This window comes from Teleopsis dalmanni, chromosome 1, assembly GCF_002237135.1.
Source record: "Teleopsis dalmanni isolate 2A chromosome 1, ASM223713v2, whole genome shotgun sequence".
Lineage (NCBI taxonomy): Eukaryota > Metazoa > Arthropoda > Insecta > Diptera > Diopsidae > Teleopsis > Teleopsis dalmanni.
In genome coordinates, this window is record NC_051846.1 from 39,274,668 (window position 1) to 39,299,740 (window position 25,073).

The window sequence follows — 25,073 nt, forward strand, 5'->3', positions numbered from 1 at the left end:
AATGACTTTCTAAAATTATCAAGTTTATATTGAAAAATAATATCAATAATTTTATTATTTTAGTCTAAACCAACGCAAGTTAGTACACTACAAAAAATGTTTGATAGCATAATTAAGTGCACAATAAAAATGTACTTTAAATACTACGCAATAATTGCCTTAAGTAAAAATATTATAGTAAATAAAAGGCACTCAATCAAATTGTATGTACTGAAATCCTATACATATAATAGGGAAATGTGGGAACTATGGTTTTTTTACCACTTATATGCAAATACATAATATAGAACGTATAAAATAACATACAAATTGCAGAGGATACTAGTAATATTTAGTTCCCTTCATATCAGTTGTCGGCTCATATTTAAAATGAAAAGATCAACAACATTCATAGTTAAAAGGAGTATAAACTTATTGACATATTCAAAATTTATGTGTCTATATACATTTGCATATAGCAACGACAAAGAAATTATTTACTTAAAGGAAAAAGATATAAATAAAATATATTCCCTTATTCTGAAGATAGTTTTCGTGATTGTTCACTTGATTTCGGATTGTTTCGTAATTTGTGCAGTAAAACGAGTTAATCGCACAAAACAGGGTGCTGAAATTCAACGATTAATCATTGCTAACTTTATATACACAACACGTTCAGTATGTCTTTACCTATTTTACTACATATTTCATTCAAAAAAATATGCAAATATCGTTGTGAAGATAACAAATGATTTAATCTCGATTAAGAATTCATTGTGCAAACTCGACTCAAGACTAATGCTCTCATGTGAAGGTTACTTAGAATATATCTGTATCGTGAAAATAATATTCACTTTTGTTTATATAGTATCACCAATAATATTGATATCGCCGGTGACAATTGCTTATCAAATTTGTTTTGAATTTATGCTAATGGCATATCAGACTTATCAGATCGTTATAATCTCATTGCAACAGAATGTGAATCGATTCTTAAAAATTGAGATTATGCGAATCCACCAAACCAAAAATATCAGTTCTATTTTGAAGAATTTAAAAAATATTTCTTCCATAACAAAAGGTTTAGATGATGTTCATAAACTCTTTGTGGAAAAATTTAATTTTTTTGTTTGGATGAATTTGTCGAGCATTTTCAGTTGCATTTTTAACACATATCTACTGCTACATTGTTTAGGTTTCTCAATGGAAACTACTTTCACTAAAGTCTTAATAGTCTTTGAATTTTTCGTACCGGCATTGGTTATAATTTGGATCAACACTTACTTACTCGCTATTTTAAATGAATCGTTTAAAATCGAACGTACACGGACTAATGAGCTCTTGATTACTTTATATCTTCAACAGAATTTAGTCGATGAGGAAAGCCATCATAAAATCGTGCCTATAGCCGAAAAAATTGTAAGTTTAAATATTAGTTTTGAAATGAAAAGAATTATTCTATTATATGTAAAATTTTAGATGGACATGAATTTGTTAAGGACTTTTTTAAAAAATGACGGCGTCAATTTTATAAAGAAATCATTGCTTCAATATTTCATAATTGTTATGTTAAATTCATTAACTTGTGTATTGTACCAAAATAGTGATAACAGTGTTCTTTGTGTCATTGCTTAAGTTCATTATCTCGAAAATTGTTAAATAAATTTAATTGCAAAAATTTTATAAATAATTTTACATTATCTTCAACGAGAACTACATACACTAATTAATCACTAATATATTTTCAGGTATGAAATAAATGAGTCAGGTAATAAGAATGTTTTTGATACTACCAGATCTACATAGATGTGATTTATAAATTATCTTTCTTTCTATTCCAAAGTTTATTACCGAAAATTACTAAAGCGACTGTTCTCAAAAAGTACAGAAGTCACTAAAGAATGTTTTTTTTGGGAATATAAGAAACTTATGTATAGTCGATGTAAGTCAAAAAAAAATTTTTTAATGTAGCAAACAAAATGGATTATTATATTTGCATAGAGCTGCTCTGATTGACTACTATATAGAACTAAAAATATTAAAGAAATAGTTCTTAGAGTGACCGTGGTGACATAATTCCACAAGTCTTTCACATCTCATTCATTTACATGTAGTCACAATAAAGTGTTACTAAAGCAGAATAAGCTTCCTGAGAAGCTAGAGAAAACAGTGAAATGTATTTTCACTTCTCCGGTTGCTAAGTCCGGGCATCTATTGTTTATTGAATCGCCGATAGATAGACAGTATCGATTAAGATATTTTCAAACTTAGAAGCGAAAGTATATAAGAACATAAAAATGGTTCAGAAAACTTTTGTCATAGTTACACTTTACAAAGCGATGATACTTTATCCCCTTAACTGGATTTCTTCAAAACCTATCAAATCACTACAAGTGACCATAAAGTCTGAATAAACAATTATATTAATCAATGGAAATGAGTGTGCGGACAATCTTGCGAGGACAGGATCTGCAATTCAACTCTGTGGACCGAACTTTGTGCCATTCAACTCTGTGGATATTGTGTTGGTCTACAACTGGGTCTCTGATTGAAAAATGGTTTTCAATCAAAAGTCACTACTGGCGCAACATTCTAGGTTACTGTCGGACTAAAGAGCTCTTCGTCCTTACAATTACGATACGGTATCCTTCCCCAGCAGAACAGAGTTGAGGTTGCTGGTGGGATATTTGACGGCTCACCATAGACCACGTTATCACTTTAACAAAATGGGATCAGCTTAGAAGCAGACGAGGCTTCTGGTCACATTCTCTATTACTATCCATGCTTGATCTAGGCCAGGAGGAAATCAATTATTTGAGAATTACTTTTCCCGTCTGACACTAGAAGGTCCACAATGTCTAAAATTTTGACTTTCATTTGAAAAATACAGAAATATAGTATTTGCGTGCTGATACATAGTTTGACAATAATTTAAACTCGTTTGATGTCAAAGATAAAATATGAATCGATGTACTCTTTCTTTCTTTAAGTTTAATTTCCATGGCATTCGATTAATTGAGACACAGGTCGTGAACGACATTATTATAACAGAAATCAGGAAAAATGAAAATTAGTCTTTTGCTGCTTTAAAAATAGTATTTATTTTTGAAACTTTTCACTACTTTGAATAATATTCATCCATGAGCGAAGGTGTAGTTAAAACAATATTGGTGAATCAAATAATTTCCATATCATTTTGCATTTAGGGTTTGAAAAAGTCAGGAAAGTAAAAAAGTTTTGATAGAAATATATAGTAATAAAAAGAAAGACCGTAGATGTCTGGATATCCGTAACTTAATGCTTATTTTTAATTTCTAGAATTATTCTTCATTCTTTATTCTTATTCTTCTGCTAACTAAAGATCAATTTGAATTACTAAATACTGTATTATTTTCGATTAGCACTTTTATTCTCTCGCTGCCTTTCATACAAAATAATAATAATCGTTAAGTGGCCCAATATCGTTTTACGAAATGATACGATTTCCATCTTTGAATAGAAGTTTTTGTAGGACTTTTTAGGAATAATAAATAAGATTGTATGAATGAAAAGTGTTTTGTTGATAGACATAGCTAAATTTGCCTTAATGTATTAGATGCTTGTATTGCATTAAGTAGAGTTCACTTTAAATGCAACACAACAAATTTTGACTGATTGATCACATACTTTTTAATTCTAAACGACCTTGTCTCTAATAAAATTTGTTAAAGATTAAATTTAATCAATATCTTTAGTTGAAAAATTAAGCAAATAGTTTCTATTTTTAAAGTTTTTAGTTTCATTCAAGTATTTTTACAAATGAATAACATAGAAATGATATCTTTGATAAGCTGACTCTACTTTTCTTTGTACACACCTACCTAGATAAAAATATTTGCTTTCTATATAGCTTGTTGATATTCATTGATTGCTTAAATGTTAATTTTACTATAATTTCTTTATCGCATGTTATCAGAAATATACAATAACTACTACAAATAGATCACGTGAGTTCTATGAGAAGCATAGACATTAGATAAAAATTGTTGTACGTGACATTGTAAATAAGTTGAACATACTCGTATATAAAACCAGTAAGAAGTGGATTAAGAGGTTACAATTAATAAAAAGTTTACAGAAAAGTTATAAGCTAAAGTATATTTTAATAGATACTCAAATTTGAAACCGTATTGTTTTTTTTTTCTTTTTTTGTGTATAGATAATATTGTTACTTTGTTCATCAAAGTTAATATTTCCGGTGAATAATCCGAAAATGATTTATAAATAATAAGTCATAAGTCATGAGTCATATAAACCATTTTTTCGCATTTCAAATAACTGATAATTGTGCACTCTATTAAATCAGCAATTTTTCGAATAACTGTCCGATTCAAGGCTCGTAGAAGACAACATCAAGATTGTTACCGAGTACTGTATATACTGTATGTTATATATAACTATATGGTATATAGTTAGAAATATTTCTCCAATGTCCATTAAACTAAAACAGTTTGTGGAAATAGTCTGCGTTAACTGCATACCGAGGAGGACGATGGGTTGATAAAACAAAAATTTGAAAATTGTCAGGAAAGTATATAAACAAAAGTAGTCTATCCATATTTAAAACATTTATTTAAACTCAATCATTAGAAAAATATTTTTTATACCCAGATCCGTGTTGGCTCGTGTTTTACCGACAAGAAGAGTAGTGTCAAGAAGTTTATGTCCACATATTTGAATATATATTCTTTAAGCCATATTAGCACTTATAAAAATGCAAAGACAATTTAATCACTTATATAAATAAACCTACACGTAATAGATATAGTATTTTTGATATATAAAAGTTGTTATCAATAAATGAAGCCAATTTGACAGCAATAATTTCATTAATATTGTATGTTCTGAATCAATACACGTCAATATACTACAAAAAGCATTTGCTATCATAATTAAGAATACCAAAAAAAAAAAGAAATACCATCATAATAATAATTATTATAAGTAATTGTTTCATATGAAATAAAGAGTTATGTACAAGTGGTATAGTAAATAAAATTCACTCAATTAAATTGTATATACTGAAGTCCCTTATATATGACAGGGAATTCAGGGTACATTAACGCACTACTTTACAATTTGTTAGAAGACACTTTTTTAACACTTATATACAAATACATAATATTAGATTGTATCAAATTAGAAATGTCTTTTACAATACACTAACAATTGATGGTTTCGTTCATTTCAGTTGTCGGGTCATACTTAAAATGAAAGGATCAACATCATTCATAACTACAAGGACTAAAAGTTTGTTAAAATATTCAAAATTCTTGTGCCTATATACATTCGCGTATAGCAAGGATAAACAAATTTTATACATAGAAAAAATTAATGTTTATAAAATATTTTTTGTTATTTTGAAAATATTTTTCGTGGGTGTTCACTTGATTTCGGATTATTTTGTGATGTCGTCAATAAACAAATACTTAGATACAAGCAATGGTGCTCACATGCAACGATTAATTATAGCTCATCTTATATATATAACACGATCTGTGTGTCTTTACCTATTTTACTACATATTTCATTCGAAAAAATATGCAAATATAATAGTCAAAATAACAAATGACTTGATCTCCACTAAAAATGCTTTGTATAAGCTCGACTCCAGACTAAGACTCTCATGTGAAGGTTACTTAGAATATATCTGTGTTGTGAAAATATTATTTATGTTTATCTATGTGATATCACCACTAATCTTGATCTCGCCAGTAACAATTGCTTATCTGATTTGTTTTGAATTTATGCTAATGGCATATCAGACTTTTCAGATCGTCATAAACTCATTGCAACAGAATGTGAATCGATTTTTAAAAATTGAGATTATGCGAATCGATGACACAGGAAACTGCGATCATTTTTTAAAAATTCGTAGAAACATTTCTTCCATAACAAAAACTTTAGATAATGTTCATAATCTCTTTCTGGAAAAATTTAATTGGTTTGCTTTGATGAATTTGTCAAATATTTTCAGTTGCATTTTTAATACGTACCTATTTCTGTACTGTTTGAATTTTTCATTGGAAATTGTTTTATTTAAAATATTAAAGTCTTTACACTTTTACGTGCCTGTACTTGGTATTATTTGGATCAATATTTACTGGTTTGCTATATTAAGTGAGTCCTGGAATATTGAAAGATCAAAAACTAATGATCTATTGCTATCTGTATATCTAAAACAGAAATTATTGAGTGGGGAAGGCACTCATAATATATTATCTGAAACCGAAAAAATCGTAAGTTTGAGTAAAATTTATAATATAAAATAGTTATTCTATGGTATAAAAAATTTTAGATGGACATACATTTGATGAGGATTCTGATTAAGTATGATGCCATCAACTTCACAAAGAAATCATTACTACAATATTTCGTTATTGTTATTTTAAATGCATTATCCTGTTTGTTATATCAAGTTACTGAGAAAGTTGATATGTGTGTAATAGCTTAAAAGTTTTAATATGAAATAAAGCTTTACATATCTGTTAAATATAGACATATATAATAGTTCTTTTTAATTAAATTTAAATAAAATAAACAATTTAACAACCAATACGTTTTCAGATAAGAAATAAAAGAATTAAGTAGTTAAAAGTACTATAAGTGTATATCTCTGTTTGTGGAATACAAGCCAGAGTCATAAAGTTTTTGGAACTAATATTTGTTTAAGTATACAAAGAAATAATACAAAAATATTTTTTCATAAGATACTTGGTAGCTGTAGGCAACCTTTTATGCAAAATCTATTTTTTTCGGTGTTTTAAAGGTTTCTAGCAGGTGTCTTAAATATGTCAGATGTGTTATTATAACACTTATATACCATACTTGGGATTATTCTATTACAATAACTGTTTTATAGTTTATTATTCTCCATATCATTTTAATTTGTTACTCATTCATCATATATACTACAGCCAGTTCTTCTTAGACGGCCATCAACATCAAATAACAAATAGCACGTCAAGGAAATACATAATGTGATGCTTCAAAATCGTCGACTAAAAATTATAAATCGCGTTGATACTGTTATTAGTTATTTGCATCTATCTATAATGATTCCAAAGATATTTTGCTTCTTAAATAAATGAATTTCGTTTGATTTTAAAAACACATTAATTTTTTTTAAATAGTTTTGGGTAGCGGACTGTCAAATCACGCATTCTTACTTTGAGGATACGATAAAAAACATGATAACTGGATGTATGATTTGGACCTGTGCAAACGATCCGAAGACATTCGTCCAATCAAGCAAGTACTGTGAGCAAGTGAGAGCAATCAAGCAAGTGAGACAATAAGTGAGCTAATCAAAAGATTAAGCCAAAGTAGTTTAAAAATCAAGGTAATTTTTGCAATTTTATCTGATTAGAGTGGTGTGATGGGTTATGAATTATCTATGTTTCTGCATCACGATAATGCACCAGCTCACACCACATTGGTTCTTTGAGACAACTGTTTCACCAAAAGTCAACTCATATTGATCCACAACCATTGTTGACATGCTTTGACTTCTAGTTATCCTCCGTTACAGGAACACCGTTTCAATTTGATTGAAAGGATAACACAAATCGCTGCGTGCTTTGAAGGCAACTTCGATAAACGACTTTGGCATTTCTATTCAGGATTAAACAGAAATTGACATAAGAGAATTGTATCAGAAGAAAAGTGCTTTAAAGGCAAGAAAATAGATTAAGAAGAATAATTATAGTTTTTAGAAGTCATAAACAATTTCACTTTATATTTTGATCACAATATTATATAGAGCTCACATGTTCTTTGGGTATTTGCAATCGACCAAACATCGGTTACTAGAACCCTCTTTGATTTTTTCTGTTCCAGAACTTAATATTATATTATTTCTTCACTAAAGAAGTTGATGAACATAGCTAAATTTGTCTTAATGTATTGAAATGGTTGTATTGCATTTAGTAGAGTTCACTTTAAATGCAACACAACAAATTTTGACGGATTGATTATATATGTATGTTACTTTTGTATTCTAAACGACCTTGTCTCAATAAAATTTACTAAAGATTAAATTTAATCGATATCTTAAGTTAAAAAATAAGCAAATAGTTTCTATTATTAAAGTTCCGGGTGGATTATGAGCCATTCAAGTTTTCTTACGAATGAGTAACATGGAAATGAAATGCTTGATAAGTTGACGGAGAGTTAAAAATATTTGCCTAGATAAAAATATTTGCTTTCTATATAGCTTGTTGATATTCATTGATTATTTAAGTATTAATTTTACTATAATTTCTTTATCGTATGTTATCAGAAATATACAATAACTACTACAAATAGATCACGTGAGTTCTATGAGAAACATAGACATTAGATAAAGATTGTTGTACGTGACATTGTAAATAAGCTGAACATACTCGTATATAAAACCAGGAGCCAATGGATTAAGAGGTAAAAATAAAAAGTTTCAAGAAAAGTTATTAGCTAAAGAATGAAATATAAATGAAGGGTCTATACAGAGACCACACCATTTTAATAGAATAATGTCATTACTTACTTAAATAAGTTAGACACTTTAAAAACATGGAATCAATGGAATCAGAAGTCTTCTTGGGACTTTTGCTATGATTTTAAATTAAATTTATGCACAAATATATAGAATTATATACAACTATTAATATAATTAGTTGATTTTAAATGTACTGCTTCAGCTACTTAAAGAAAATACTTCACATAAGTTAATAATAGAAATAATAAATATTGAAAAAAACAAAATTAAAAATATTTTTAAAGAAATTACATATACATATATATAGTGCATACTCAATATTTCTAGATAAATAAAAATCACCAATTCTGATTTCTATACAAAATTACATAGAAGTAAGGCACAACAATGTTCATAGTGTCGGTGTCAATAGATATAAGTACCACTTAAATGACATTATAAGATAAGAATGTTTGTGTATATTATTAATAATAAAAAAAAAAATTAAAAAAATTGATATTGATTTGTTGTAGTTATAAACATAATCAAAAAATATGACTCAAAAATAACTTATAAAAGCAGTAGTAAAAGTAAATATTGCAAGTTTGCAAATAGATTTGAGTATAATAATTTAAGTAATAAATTAAGAGTACTTTGGTTAGTGTCACTTAGTAAATAAAAAAGTAATAAAAAACTTGGAACTTGAGCATGGAAAATTTGGACAATCTTGGCTACTTGTGGAACAACACGATTAGTTATCACCTCTAAATTGACAGGTACGAGTTCTAAACCTGGCAATTGCCAGGTTTCCAATCAAATTATATACAGACTGTAAACTAATTAAAAAAAAATTCGAATAATTTCTAAGACCACTGATGATGTGTACTTGACAATACTCGTAACAGCATTGCATGGTTAGCCAAATTTTAATACAATACATAAATTTTTGTTGTTGTATTTTCTTTTCTATCCGAACCCTTCTAGTTTTTAAATAGTTTCATGTCATCATAAGACGCGTCACTTTCAACATGTTACTTTTACATAAAATTATTAACATTTTTTTTATTAAAGTAATATAATCAAACTTTGAAACTGTGCACGTTAATGAGAGAACTTACTTTTTTATTGGTAATTGTATACTGATTGCGTTTCTCCACAAGTAGTAACAATTTATAAGAGCCGCTCAAACTGATTGAGAGAATGAAATTGCCTACAGACAAGTTAAAGAATTCATGCCGAATCCATCAAAAGCCAGAACTAGGGAGCTTCTAATACTGAACAGAAATGGCAGCCGACTTGTCACAGGATTTCTCACTGGAGATTGTGGAATAAATAAGCATCTATCGAACGTAGGTATTACAAGAGACGATACCTGCAGACTTTGTTGCGAAGAAGAGAAAACAGCAGAACACATTATGTATCACTGTGATAGTCTCGCCATACTCAAACTTCGATATTTATCAACTGCCTATCCACTTATAAGGGAATTAGACAGCAACTCTCCAAAGGACATAATGGCGTTCTTAACTCCTACTCGTCTATGGAACTAAAGTGGGTGTGTCACAATAATCCTCAAAGAATGCAGTGATGTGGTGACAAGTTCCTAACCCGTTTAAAATCTAATTCAATCTAAAATTATAGTTATTATTTTCCAATATCAAATTCAAGATGGGTATTTAGCGATTACATTACCAGCTGAATGGTAACCATAAAACTCTCAAATAACTAAGAAATACAATTTTATTGGTCTTATATATAACTATTCTAATCTTTTTATTAAAAATAATGAATATTGTATTATTGAAATAAATATAGGTTAACCACGATACAAAAAGCGGTGTAAATATAATTATTGTTATAAATAATCAAAATCAATTATTATCATTTTTAATAAAATTTTGTTCAGTAAACCAGAACAAACTTATTATTTTTATCACAATTACTATCAATAATAATTAAGTTCATTAAGTTAAGTTAAAAATATCTCGTTATTATAAAGCCGCGAAATTGCTAAAATTATTATAGCAATTTATTGCAATTATAATAGTGCTTCTAATAACAAATTTAATCTTTTGATTATGAAATGAATATATTTGATAAAAGATAGTAAACGTCTGTCAGTTTTTGTGTATTATTATTAATTTTAGAACATACCTAACACATAAAAACAATTTCACACAAGCCAACCCGTCTAAGAAATTAAAGAAATTTTATTAATTTTTTGATAAAAAGTGAAGTACAATAAAGTACATAGATGAAAAAATATTGATGAAAAGTAAATTTAATTGAGTGTTGTTACGATGACTAATTTATTATTTTTTATAGCAGTTATTGAAATTTCTGCCACTAAAATAGCACGAGTTATCAGTTTACAGTAATATTTGTGATGAAATTCATACACTGAAAAAAAATATTATAAATGCTTAGCTTAAGAACAAAAAAAATACTTCAATACGTCACATATTATCTAGGCATTATATCGACCCATTATATTGTGAGTTCTATAATACTGAATCCAACCCATTCATACATTTACAGAGTAAATTACGAGTCTCTTGACTTAACTTTATATTGATTACGTATTTTATGACAAAAGTGAAACTTTTATAAACAATTTTTTTACGTATAAAAATTATAAACAAATTCTCTCATTTGCCGATTCGGAGAGTAAAAATTAATTGTTGGTTTCTAATCACAGTCAGATAAAAATATTTTTAAAAAATTTCATTTACTTAAGAGTACGAATGCATAAAATTAAGCGAACAGTTTTATTTCGAACGAGAACGAGTGAAGTTTATAACTAATTTGTTATTAAAACTAAAACATTAGATAGAAAATTATATATACACAATATATAGCAGTGGTATTTTAAATCAACTGACATATTTTGTAGTAAATTTAAAAAAAGTTTTATTCTAAAAACTTGAAAAAATTGTTAAATTTGATGAATTCATTAATTTTTTAATATATAATAATAAAAAGTTAATTAAACGTAATGGATACAAAGCAACCATATTATGGACAAAACCCACAATATAATAGTGGTTACCCACCGCAACCACAGCCCTCATACAATCCAAACTACCCACCACAGCATGCCCCACCACAGACTGGATGGTTCGAGCGAAACCAAAAAAATAAGCCACAATCAAATTCTGTAGGAGCAGGTAAATAATAATAAAATTAATATACTATACATGGACTTAATGCAATTTTCACTGATAAATTTACGATAGAATGGCATACATTATAAATCTTTTTATTATGATAACTGACTACTATCATGGTACTGTGATAACGCTGGATTTTAAAACCAAAAAAATATGGTTTATGACTTAATGTAAAATATATAATTCTAAAACACTTTAGCTATCATAGTAGAGAATATTGTTTTCACAAGTTTGAGATCCGAGACTCATGTGTACTGCCACGTGATGTGTACTAAGACTGGCCCCTTAAATATATGTTATACAATCATTAGTTTTTTCTACCTTTCTCATCAAAGTTACAGAGTCCTTATAGTGCCTGAACCTATAGTTATAAGCAGCAAACAAGTATTTTAATGTAATACGATGGGGTTCATATGAAAGTAGATTATTCAAATGCGGACAGGTGATTGGCATTCATAGTCCTTTCTCATATTTTTTAAATACGAAGTAAGTACCTAAATGAAAATAATAGATCCAACATTGCCAAAAACTTTATTTATAACTAAAAAGTAAATCAAAAGACTTGTTTCATGTAGATATAAATATATATAATACATAAAGAATATGCTATAACAACATTTTTGAATATTATAATTATTTAATTATATTTCATGTATATATTATATGTTTTCTTACACATAAGGTGTATAACAACTGCTTTAAAGATTAGTTATCAATTATTCTCGCACAATAATCGAACGAAATAATTCAACGAAATTCTCTTATCTGTGCTATCGTTGCACACTCCTTTATGGTATTCACTTTGTTTGATAAGATTAACATAACTAATATATATAACTTAAAATAAAAACACTAATTCGCACATAAAAACATTATAATATATTTTTTATAGCTCAACAATACCGGGCAGTCGAATCTATTAAAATTATTATTAAAAGTTTAAAACGTGAAATCGTCCAACAGCCGGTACTATGACCAGAGGAGTCTTATTGTACCAATTTTACTATTGATTACACAAAGCCCCTTAAAACTTTGTGAACAAAGTCCAGAACTAAATCTAGAGAAGAGTTCTTAATCAGTTCTGGTGACAGAAATTCCATATGAAGCAAGTTTCTTCTGTGCGTCATTAAAGCTGGACAGTCACAAAGAATATGCGTAGTAGTTTCCTCATGTTCGAGGCATAACCTACATTCCGGATTAGCAAATAATTACAGTTTATGAAGGTGATATTTCAGACCATAATGACCTGTAATGAAACCCGTTAATAACCTTAAATTACATTTTGAGAATTTAAGGATGCCTTTGCTTTTTCTAAGTTCCGGGAAGTCTTCCCAGCCGCATAAAATTTTCCCTTTCCTTGATAATTTGTTTTGTACTGGCCCAGTTTATCCCCCAAAAGGGTTGAGAGCCTGTAAAAGCAGTGACCCGGAACCCAGTATAGTCTTACCTTATTCTGAGCTGCAAGTAGCTGTAGGAGCTCATAACACTCAAGGACTTATTTCGGCTTGAAAGTCCAAGACGACAGAGCTTTAGGAGCAGCTTGGTTGTCAGATGAGTCTAACAAGTCATTAAAATAACTAATACAATGAACAAATAATGAATAAAAATTAATAATTTATTATTTTAATGACCAAAAACATTTTAATAATAATTTTGTTTTTAATCGGGCCAACTGAACAGTAGTTTTCAGAATTCCACAATAAAGTAACTCCGGAACATTAAAAGTTAAACATTTTTTTGGAAGGAGACACTTGAAAGTTATTTCTACTCATACATGACATATCATATTATCATGCTAAAGCAGCTGGGCTTATGATAATTTGGTTGCCACAATCTGCTTTTAGTAAACACATGATACCAATTCGACTCTATCTGCCTCTTTAGCATCTAAGATTATAAGGACATTATAGTTTTTACAAAGCAGTTTATTTGTAATGAAATAACGTATAATGAAATTTGATAACAGAATATTACCGGTCTTTTTATAACGCCAGGTATGGTAATTTTTTATATAAAACTTTTTCCATAAAAGAACTGTGGAACTTTTGTGGAGATTTGAAAAACTAATATTTTCGAAGGTTCTAGATGCCAATTTTTGTAAATTAACTCTGTGGTGTCTATATATCTATCGCCCCACTAAGAAATCGGATTTTTTATGAAAATATTTTTTAATTAAATATAACTAATATAGCATATATTGTTTGACGTGATTCTCATTTCATATAATTTTATAGCCGCACTTGTATTTATGTCAGGAGGAATGCAGATGGCGAATAGTTACTACGACAGCGACGATCACTTCCGTGTCTCATGGTTTATAGGTGCGATTATTGGAACGGTATTTGGCGCCATCATCTGTAACTATATTAACAAGAAAATATTATATGTAAGTTAAATTCTCATAGATTCAATCATAAGTTTTAATAAAATCAATTTATTTATGAATATTTCCAGCTCTTCTCTTCGGTTCTGGTCATAATTGGTGGTATACTGTTCGTATCACTTCCACATGAACTTAGTGGACTAATATCTGCACGCTATATTGATGGCATAGCAAGTGGATTACTTTTTGCACCTTTACTGGTATTAGCTGGAGAGGAATCAGTAAAGAGTATGCGTGGCATGTTGGCTTCATCAGTGGAAGCAATGTCTTTCGCATTGGGCATTTATTTATACCTTATATTTCTTTCGTCATGGTCATCATACACAAATTCAGCATTTAGTTTAACAGAAATGTTAGGAGTACTGAGCATTGTATATGGCCTTCTTGCATTAACAATAGCTTTCTTTTTATATGTAGAATCACCTGTATTTTACTTAGTTCGTAACGAAGAAAATCAAGCAATTGATTCTTTACGCCGTCTCCAACGCCCGTTCGTGGTAACATATGAAACTTATCAACAACTGGAAGAACATAAAGCATATGTAGCACATAACAAGGAAATGTCACTTGGAGTTAGTATAGTTTCTGGTTTACCAGCTCTATTGAAGCTGTGCATGTATCGTGTGTTGATTGCTTTGAGTTACTCATATTTGACGAATGTTGCTTTCAGCATTGCTTCAATTGTAAGTTATACCGGTGAAGTATGGACTTATATAATCATGGGCACTCTACGTTGGATGGGAGTATTAGTCAGCGTATTTATGATAGATTCTGTTGGACGTAAGAAACCCATGTTGTTCGGTTCTCTAATTTGTGGAGGAATGGCAATTGGTATAGCTGTTTTATTTGATACTTACTACTTCAATTGGATTAATTATGATAGAATGACAACAGTTTTGTACTTATTCTTCGTGTTCCAGTTCTTCGTCGGAATCTTCATAAGTTCTTCTTCGGCATATTTAAGTGAAGCATTTCCATTGGCTGTTAAACCAATTTTCATAGGAATTGCTTTCATTGTTGAAATGTTGGTGCAAATTATTTGTGTACTTGCTTCTAATTACTCTGATATTCCCGGTTTTTTCTATGCCACTGCATCAATGTTTTTTGTATTCTTTTTCGTTGGATTGTTGACATTGCCAGAAACTAAACAAGATACCTTACGTGATGCCCAAATAAAATTCCGGCAACTTTTTTATGTAAGATTAAACTAAAATTTTTTTGAACTGTGTTAGAAGTGGTATAATATAATATGATATAATATATAAATAAATATTTTCCTGCTTGTTTATATCATATGAAATATAAAATTGATATTTTTTTTAAATAAATTCCTAAAAGCAGTTTCTATTTACGAATTTTATTTCATTACTTAATTAGGTTTAGGAGATTGAAATATTAAATTTTATTGAATTTAAGTTCAAGTGCAAAAATGATGCGAGTGTATATAGAAATTTTTCGAATCATGTATTAATCACATCACAAATCAGTTATGTATTACATTTTTATTGTAATATATACGTATACATATGCATATATATGATTCAAAGGCTTTTGCAATTGTCTAAAGGGCAGAATATTCATTACTCTAATCATTACTTCGCATAAATAGTAATAATTTAACTAAATATTTAATGGTTAGGAAGAATATAAAACTATTTTTGAGCTTGGCTCTTGCAACACTTTTTGTAGTGAATATATTTCGACTGTTTATTTCTAAAAATTCAGCTAAATAAACTGAAGTACTGAGACTAAGAAAAAAGTTTCAACTACTAAAAAGTAATCACATGCAGAAAAATAACGACAGTGACTTTTTATTCACATATATTTGTTGACGTATTCATACCAGTACTTGGTAGTTATAAAAAACTAGCTAAATAAAAAGTATTATGTAGAACAAACTATTCGAAATAGTTTCTCTTCTTTCAATAATAATTGTAGAACTAATATCCTTGAATATTAAAAAGACTGCGACCAGTGCCCCACTAAGACTTTTTATCTATATAATCTTGAAGAGGGCAATCTAACAAGGTACGCAAAATTCCTGGATGAAGTCTAGAATTCTTCGTGCCTTAAAGTCTTCGATAAGATAAATAGAAGATTAGCTTTCTTGATTAGTTTGGAAAAATAATGAAATTATCTTAAAATATGGCTTACAGTCATGATATACTGATGGGTCCAAAATGGAAGATGACAGTGCAGGATCAAAAATTAAAGGACTAAAATTACGCAAAGCAATCGCAATTGAAAAAACCGCTTCCATTTTTCAAGCAGAGGTTCATACCTTAGAGCTGCATGCGAGAGAGTGCTTACGCAACGGCACCCGAGGTACCCAAATATGCATTTTTTCGAACAACCAAGCAGCTCTAAAATCTTTATCAAACACTTCATTCCAATCAAAGTAGATCTGGGAATGCTTTCAACTTCTCAATACTCTAGAATCGAGGAACTATGTTACTCTTATGTGGGTACCGGGACATGAAGGGCATGAAAGCATTGAAATAGGAGACTTTCTATCAAAGAAGGGTGCATGTACTGCTTAAATTGGTCGACAGCCTTTTATGGGATAACAAATAACTTCATAAATAACTTATTATGTGAACGGGAGAAAAACAATATACTTGAACACTGGAGAGCACGAACAGACATGCTGCAGTCAAGAAGACTCACTGATGCCGAACACGTCAACATTGACGCTATCCTTAACCTTAGCAGAAACAATATTAGACTCTACACTGTACTTTTTACAGAATACTGTAGACTCAATTACCACATAAAGATTATAGGTGCGGTAAAAAGTGATTCCTGTCGACTCTATCATGGGAGAGTAAAAATTAATTGTTGGCTTCTAATCACAGTCAGATAAAAATATTTTTAAAAGATTTCATTTACTTAAGAGTACGAAAACTTAAAATCAAGCGAGCAGTTTTATTTTGAACGTGAAGTAGTGAAGTTTGAAATAAAAGCAATATATAAACTAAATTTCGAAACTGAGAAACCAGTGTTGAAATAATTGGTTGGTGCCACGGCTACAAAAATAACTTAAAACCAAAGCGCTTAAAAGTATACTATACTTATTTTTAGAACGTATGGATTACTATCCATTAAAGAACTCTAAATTTTCTTGACAAATAATAAAATGTTTTAATAAATATTTTTAATTTACTTATTTATTCATTTTAATAAATTATACATTGTAGAATATAACCTATAAAATTAACTTGTAATCGATTTCCAGACACTACGTCAGCATAAGATCATAGTTCTTTTTTCATTCCTATGCTGGAGTACGTGAGGAATAAATTTAAAATCAATTTTTAAGAGCATTACATAGTGAGCGAAAGCAAAACTCGTGTTTGATCTTCTAAACAGTCTTCATAGAAGACAATAAAATCATTTACTAAAAATTGTTAACTTATATCTTTAGTTGTTCCCTAAAAATTTTAATATATAAATCGAAATAGAAAGAACACCACCAAATACTTAAAATATAAGTAAAGCTACAAAAAGAAAACTGACAAAACATCACTTTATGTCTCATTGTCAGACTTTCTAAAAGCAGTTCAAAGCCGCGAGAATGATATCAATAAACATAAGCAACAATTATCCCCGAAAGGTGAAATCGAAAATATGAAAAAAGAAGAGATGAATAAAATAGAAGAGCTTTAGTCTGAAAACCAAAGGCTATAGAAGGAAGTCGAGCAGTTGAGGAAAGAGACAGAGATATGGATCGAAGAAAACTCAACAGAATGGTTGTAGAAAGTAAAAAGCGAAGCTTGATCGTGAAAGTCGTGGTAAAAGAAGAAACCAGACATAGATATCAATTACTATTCTATTGAAAGAGAAGCAATGTTCAAGTAATTATTGTGCATTGTGAACGTTATACTGTAATACAACAGTGGAGGTATGAGAAGGAAGGAGTCTTTTCAAGTGATTCCCATCAGATATTGGAGTAAAATAGGGTTGTCTGATAAATTCGTTATTTTTTGCGTTGTTTACTTATTGTTTAAAAAATTACCTTTCCGAGAATATCTCAATAAATGGAACATGTATCAAATTACTACTATAGGGAGATGATGTGATAATTATGGTGAATTCGCTTCTCTTCTACCAAATACTGATTGTGAAACTGATGTTGTAAATGAGAATTTCTCGAATACTGATTTTCGGTATAATCTACACACATTTAAAGAATTTAATAAATAACTTATTAGGAAAAGTGTGGTAATAAGAACCAATATTCTCTGATATTTTAATTGATTACTGGAATTAAGATGTGTTTTTTGATCGGAATAATTTTTGCTAGCTAAACTGATTGTATTTGTTTTGCTTTGGATATTATATCAACGAATATAACCTTGAGTACTGATAATGATATTCTCAGATAAATTATTTTGTACTGTACCAACGGTAATTGGTTTGAGATTGTTGGCATGTTGATTTTATCAAGTGATGATTGTTCGCTATAATCATTTCCAATGTAGAAAAATTTTAATGATATTAAATCTAATGTATTTTAAATAGTGTATATAACTGATATATGACATTCTCTGCCATAAAGTATAAAAAGTATCAACGAACATTTTAACACATCACATGTTATCTAAAAATTATATTAGTTCTATAGTGAGAACTAAATATAGTGATAGTGAGTTCTACAATACTGAATCCAACCCATTCATATATTTTTAGAGTAAATTATGAATCTTATGATTTAGCTCCTAACTGTTTACGTATTTTATAACAAAAGTGAAACAATGTTTTTTACGTATAAAAATTATAAACAAACTCTCACATTTCAAAATTTGAAGAGTAAAATTAATTGTTGGCTTCTAATCGCAGTCAGATTAAAATGTTTTAAAAAAATTTCATTTAATTAAGAGTACGAATACATAAAATTAAACAAAATTAAGCGAGCAGTTTTATTTTGAACGAAAACGAGTGAAGAATATAACTTATTTGTTACTAAAACTAAAATATTAAGTAGGCAATTATATATACACTATATATATTAGAGATATTTTAATTCAACTGACATATTTTATAGTAAGTTTCAAAAAAGTTTTATTCTAAAAAATTGTTAAATTTGATGAATTCATTAATTTTTTAATATATAATTATAAAAAGTTTATTAAACGTTATGGATACAAAGCAACCATATTATGGACAAAACCCACAATATAATTCTGATTATCCACCGCAAGCACAGCCCTCATACAATCCAAACTACCCACCACAGTCCTCATACAATCCAAACTACCCACCACAGCATGCCCCGCCACAGACTGGATGGTTCGAGCGAAACAAAAAAAATAAGCCACAATCAAATTCTATAGGAGCAGGTAAATAATAATAAAATTAATAAATTATATTGATTTTTTTTGTGCGGAGAGGAGGTTTGAAATTTTCCAACGCATCGTCCTTGCTAACCGGTATGTCCGGCTAACCGGTATGTCTGACCAATTAAAAACAATTCCCCACGTGTGCCAGACTCTTTCTGCCCTGGAATTTTGACGAGAATACTTTAAGGTAGGTAACCTCAATTAGGTTATCTGTTTATTTTTTTTTTCGAAATTTGTCATTTTTGGGATCACATTTTAGCCGTTTAAATATAATCGTAACAAATCGATCTATGGCGGTCCAAATTTCTTCAGATATCATCATCATTGTGATAAATTCGACGTTTATTTCACTATTTGTTGCATTAAAAGATGGTGGGTTCAGCTTTGTCTTCACCTGCATCTGCGTATATGAATTTTGGATCATTTGCTTTGCCAATGCAGAAAAGGTTTTTTTTTGAAAATATCCTTAACCAGAAAGGAATTGGGTTACAAAATAGTTTACTTTGCCAGTTTTCCTATCTGACCATTTCGCTACATCTGGATTTAATCTTGTTGTCTATCTTTTTTTTTTCTGCATTCTAACTTTGCTGCCAGAGCTGTTGTATTTGTTTGATAATATGCCAGCTGATGATCAGTCCCTCAAACACAGATACCGTACGCTCAGATTCGCGGTTCATTGTACTGATGCTAATGCCATTTTTATCTTTTTATTTTCAGTGAATTAGCCCATTTTCGGTTCCGTATAGTAGGACATTAACGATTTTCGTTTGTTCTATGTTGTGCTGCCAACGTGTGTCATTATTCTTCTCACCGATGGTGTAGCTTTTGGTGCCTTGCTTGCAGCTTGTTGGATTTATGTTCAAAATGATAGTTTAGAATCTAAGCCTAGGCCTAAGTATTTTATTACTATTTTCGTATAATATCTGTCTTCACATAAGTTCATCTCCACTTCCAGCGACATGTGTGGTTTTGTGAATAGAAGTATCTCTGTTTCTTCAGTTGAAAGTTTTGGGCCTAGATCTTTGTTCTCCCTATAACTTAACTTATTTTGTGCCGTTTTCAATGCGGCTATATCGTCAGCAAAAAGCTCTAAGTGTTTATCATCTGGCACTCCCATTTCTAGAATGTGGTCATAATTTAGGTTCCATATATGGACTTAATGCAATTTTAACTGATAAACTTACGATACAATAGCGTGGATTATTAATCTTTTTATTATGGTAAGTGCAATAAAATAACTTAACATTATCATGGTACTCTGATAACGCTGGTTTTCAAAACAAAAACAATATGGTTTATGACTTAATAAAGACTATATAATTATAAAACACTTTGACAGTAAGAATTTTTTTTAATACATGTTTGAGATCCGAGATTGTGTACTGCCAGGTAGTACCTTCTGTTCAAAAAGTATCGGGACTGTGTTGTTTGTTAACTACTCTTTAAGTAACAGACCTTTTTCTTGACATATAGTACAAATTTGAGTGCCATCTGTCAATTAGTTTGTTTACAGCAGCTATTAATGTGAGACTACCTCAAGTGCATTTAACGATTTTTACTATTGAAAATTCTTGTTGTACGCGATTTTTTGACCAAACACGGCACCACTGTCATGGCTCAGGCACCATATTCGCCAGATCTGGATCCGTGCGACCCTTCATAATAAGCGTTTTGAGTCGATTGAATCGGTAAAAGAGAATTTGCTGAAGGAACTAAAAGCCATACCTTCACGGGTCTACGAAAAGTGTATGGAAGATTGGGTTAAGCGTTGGCATATGTGTATCGCTTCAGAAGAAGCATATTTTGAAGGAGATAAAATAAATTTGGAATAAAATTTAAATTTGTGTTTTTTTTACAAAATCCGAGTACTTTTTGAGCAGAAGGTAAATGTGTAATATAATCAGTTTATTCCACCTTTCTAAGTTACAGAGTCCTTATAGTGTCTGAAACTACAGTTATGAGCACCAAACAAGTATTTTAAAATAATAGGATGGGGTTTAGATGAAAGTAGATCACCCAAATGCTGAGCGGTTTTCTTAATCGCATATGTCCAATATTAACATGGCAAGTCCAGAAGTGTTCTACAAATGTTTGCATTATACACATCTGAAAGCACCTTCAAATTAATCTTTTATTTCATATATTATTCAGAGAATAACCAATTCCAGCCTTTACAGACCTTGCTTTCTTATTAGCTAAAAGATAATAATAAATCTGTTAGTAGTTCGTCTTCTTTCTTTGCATGATAGCTAGAGTGGACCACTTGTTTCGATCGCTCTATGATCTTCACTTATTTTCGGAAATCTTATTTTTTTAATCCTTTTAAACCCGATATACATAATCATTTCTTTAGTGGTGTCTATCTTCCTTCCCATATAGGATGTCTAAAAAATATCACAACAAAATCAATATGCATTCTTATTATGTGACCCAAATACTTTCTGCTGCGTGTTTAAAGAATTTCGAAATGACCGATCCGTCTATACATAATGCAAAACATTTCACTTGAGATCTGATGTTTACATTCATAGATAATGTGGAGTTTTGATAATAATTTAGAATCTGATAACTTTAGTCTAGAGTTTTACGTTTAAACAGAGAGTTTTATTACTATTCTACGTTTGTTCTTAGGCTTGTCATCAATTTTGTTCTTTAACATTAATATAATAAAGTGACTTTAAAATTTCTAAAGTATATCAAAGTAGTCACTAGTTTTAATTTTAGCATTTGAATTTTTTCCATTGCTCGTATAATACCGCATTACTTTATTTTGGTTTCAATTACTCTGAATCAATTTTTGCTTACTAAACTGTATATTTTTTAACATTGCTTCTAAAACATACCTTTAAGACATGGTCTGTTCAATCAGATTAATAAAATCAGGCCAATCAATAAAAGTCTATTTCCAGAATTCCACAAAGTAATGCCGGAACATCAAAAGTTAAAACCTTTTTTGGAAGTTATTTCTAATCATACCTGACATATCACACTATCATGCATCTAGTAAACATATGATACCAATTCGACTCTGTCTGCTCCCATACATATATAAATATAAAGACATTATAATTTTTACACAGCAATTTACTTGAACTCATCAAACGTACAAGTAAAGACTCACTTGAGAGCAGCATAACGAAATTTGATAAATGAATATTACCGGTCTTTTTATAAAGACAGGTATGGTAATTTTTTATATATAACTTTTTCCATAAAAGAACTGTGGAACTTTTGTCGAGATTTGAAAAACTAATATCTTCGAAGGTTCTAGATGCCAATTTTTGTAAATGAACTCTTTGGTGTCTATCTACTTTATCTATTTCTTCAAATAATTTTATGTACTGTAGTAAAAGTAACGCATGACTAAGAAATCGAATTTTTTATGAAAATAATTTTTACATAAATATAAATAATATAGCATGTATTATTTCACATGATTCTCATTTCATTTTATTTTATAGCCGTACTTATATTTGTGTCAGGAGGAATGCAGATGGCGAATAGTTTCTCCGACAGCGACGATCACTTCCGTGTCTCATGGTTTATAGGTGCGATTATTGGAACAGTATTTGGTGCCATCATCTGTAACTTTATTAACAAGAAAATATTATATGTAAGTTAAGTTCTCATAGATTCAATCATAAGTTTTAATAAAATCAATTTATTTATGAATATTTCCAGCTCTTCTCTTCGGTTCTGGTCATAATTGGTGGTATACTTTTCGTATCACTTCCAGATGAACTTAGTGGACTAATATCTGCACGCTATATTGATGGCATAGCAAGTGGATTACTTTTTGCACCTTTACTGGTATTAGCTGGAGAGGAAGCAGTAAAGAGGATGCGTGGCATGTTGGCTTCATCAGTGGAAGCAATGTCTTTCGCATTGGGCATTTATTTATACCTTATATTTCTTTCGTCATGGGGATCATACACAAATTCAACATTTAGTTTAACAAAAATGTTGGGAGTACTGAGCATTTTTTATGGCTTTCTTGCATTAACAATAGCTTTCTTTTTATACGTAGAATCACCTGTATTTTACTTAGTTCGTAACGAAGAAAATCAAGCAATTGATTCTTTACGCCGTCTCCAACGCCCGTTCGTGGTAACATATGAAACTTATCAACAACTGGAAGAACATAAAGCATATGTAGCACATAACAAGGAAATGTCACTTGGAGTTAGTATAGTTTCTGGTTTACCAGCTCTATTGAAGCTGTGCATGTATCGTGTGTTGGTTGCTTTAAGTTACTCATATTTGACGAATGTTGCTTTCAGCATTGCTTCACTTGTATCTTATGGGAATGAACTATGGACTTATATAATCATAGGCACTCTACGTTGGATGGGAGTATTAGTTAGCGTATTTATGATAGATTCTGTTGGACGTAAGAAACCCATGTTGTTCGGGGCTCTAATATGTGGAGGAATGGCAATTGGAATAGGTGTTTTATCAGATGATTACTTCATTAATTGGATTAATAAGGATAGAATTTTAACAATTATATACTTATTTTTCGTATTCCAGTTCTTCGTTGGAGTCTTCATTGGTCCTTCTTCGGCATATTTAAGTGAAGCATTTCCATTAGCTGTTAAACCGTTTTTCATAGGTATTGCTTTCATTGTTGAAATGTTGGTGCAAATTATTTGTGTACTTGCTTCTAATTACTCTGATATTCCCGGTTTTTTCTATGCCACTGCATCAATGTTCTTTGTTTTCTTTTTCGTTGGATTGTTGACATTGCCAGAAACTAAACGAGATACCTTACGTGATGCCCAAATAAAATTTCGTAAATTGTTTCCTATTAGATCAAGTTAAAATTGTTATTGACCTTTATTAAAGGTGTCACCATCTGTGTACTTGATTCGTACATCATAAGATGAAATATATATATCCTTTAAATAAATAAAAGTGGTTCTAACTTTCAACTTATGAATTTTATTTAATTAAATAACAAAGTTTGAAATATTAAATATTATTGTCTTTAAGTCCAAGTGCAAAAATGATGCATGTGTATACAAAAATTTCGAATCGAATCATTACACATCACCTATACATTGCCTTTTAATTCTCAGATATACATATACATAAGTATATACATGATTCAAAGGGTTCTCTGAATGCGCACCCAATTTTCTGGAAAGGGTATAAACAACCCTAGATTACAGAGATGATTTCCAGAAATGTGAGAATGTAATGCAAAAATAGAATATATAATAGAAAAATAAAATAATAGGAAAAGAAAATAATATAAAAAACTATCTTAGTCTAATCAACAAAGACACAAATGAAATAAGTCTTATAATGACTAACGACTTGGGAAAAATTTTAAATAAACATTTCTTTATAAAAGACACAAATATTGAAGAAACAGAGGATCAATCAGGCCAATCACAGGCAACGCAAACAGTATAATACATTCTCAAACGAAAGACTTAATTAATCATATTTCAGTTTCAGATACAATTAAAAATCACTTCAAAACCCAAATAATTTTAAAGAAACGATAGGGAATTCGATATAATCTTTTCGAATAAACGTATCCTTATTGACAAAGAAGAAGACATGAAAAATAACAAAATTCCGTATGTGGTGAAAAAATATATTATAACGGAAAGAATAGCAGTTTTTACAGAAATATGCGATAATTTGTATAAGATATTACAACACAATCTTATAAATATATTTAATAATAAAAATGATAA

General features: G+C 29.7%; 2 protein-coding genes across 4 annotated transcripts; both read left to right on the top strand.

Annotated features, from left to right (window-relative positions):
• Window positions 1-5,771: 5,771 nt before the first annotated feature.
• Window positions 5,772-6,472, top strand: LOC119679855. The gene is made up of 2 exons (XM_038092430.1): window positions 5,772-6,257; window positions 6,317-6,472. Exons 1-2 carry the CDS (start codon window positions 5,772-5,774, stop codon window positions 6,470-6,472), a joined length of 642 nt encoding a protein of 213 aa, XP_037948358.1.
• A 4,823-nt stretch (window positions 6,473-11,295) lies between these two features.
• Window positions 11,296-24,296, top strand: LOC119668990 (hexose transporter HXT13-like). 3 transcript variants are annotated; one of them, XM_038078713.1, is made up of 4 exons: window positions 11,296-11,640; window positions 13,878-14,029; window positions 14,098-14,749; window positions 23,699-24,296. In XM_038078713.1, the coding sequence occupies exons 1-4, from the start codon at window positions 11,469-11,471 to the stop codon at window positions 24,184-24,186; spliced, it is 1,464 nt and encodes a 487-aa protein (XP_037934641.1). In that variant the 5' UTR covers window positions 11,296-11,468; the 3' UTR covers window positions 24,187-24,296. The 3 variants fall into 3 exon arrangements, with proteins under 3 accessions (XP_037934641.1, XP_037934640.1, XP_037934642.1); XM_038078712.1 differs by lacking the exons at window positions 11,296-11,640; window positions 13,878-14,029; window positions 14,098-14,749 and adding exons at window positions 19,109-19,365; window positions 22,827-22,978 and having other exon boundaries at window positions 23,047-24,296; XM_038078714.1 differs by lacking the exons at window positions 11,296-11,640; window positions 13,878-14,029; window positions 14,098-14,749 and adding exons at window positions 19,384-19,552; window positions 22,827-22,978 and having other exon boundaries at window positions 23,047-24,296.
• The last annotated feature ends 777 nt before the right edge of the window (window positions 24,297-25,073 follow it).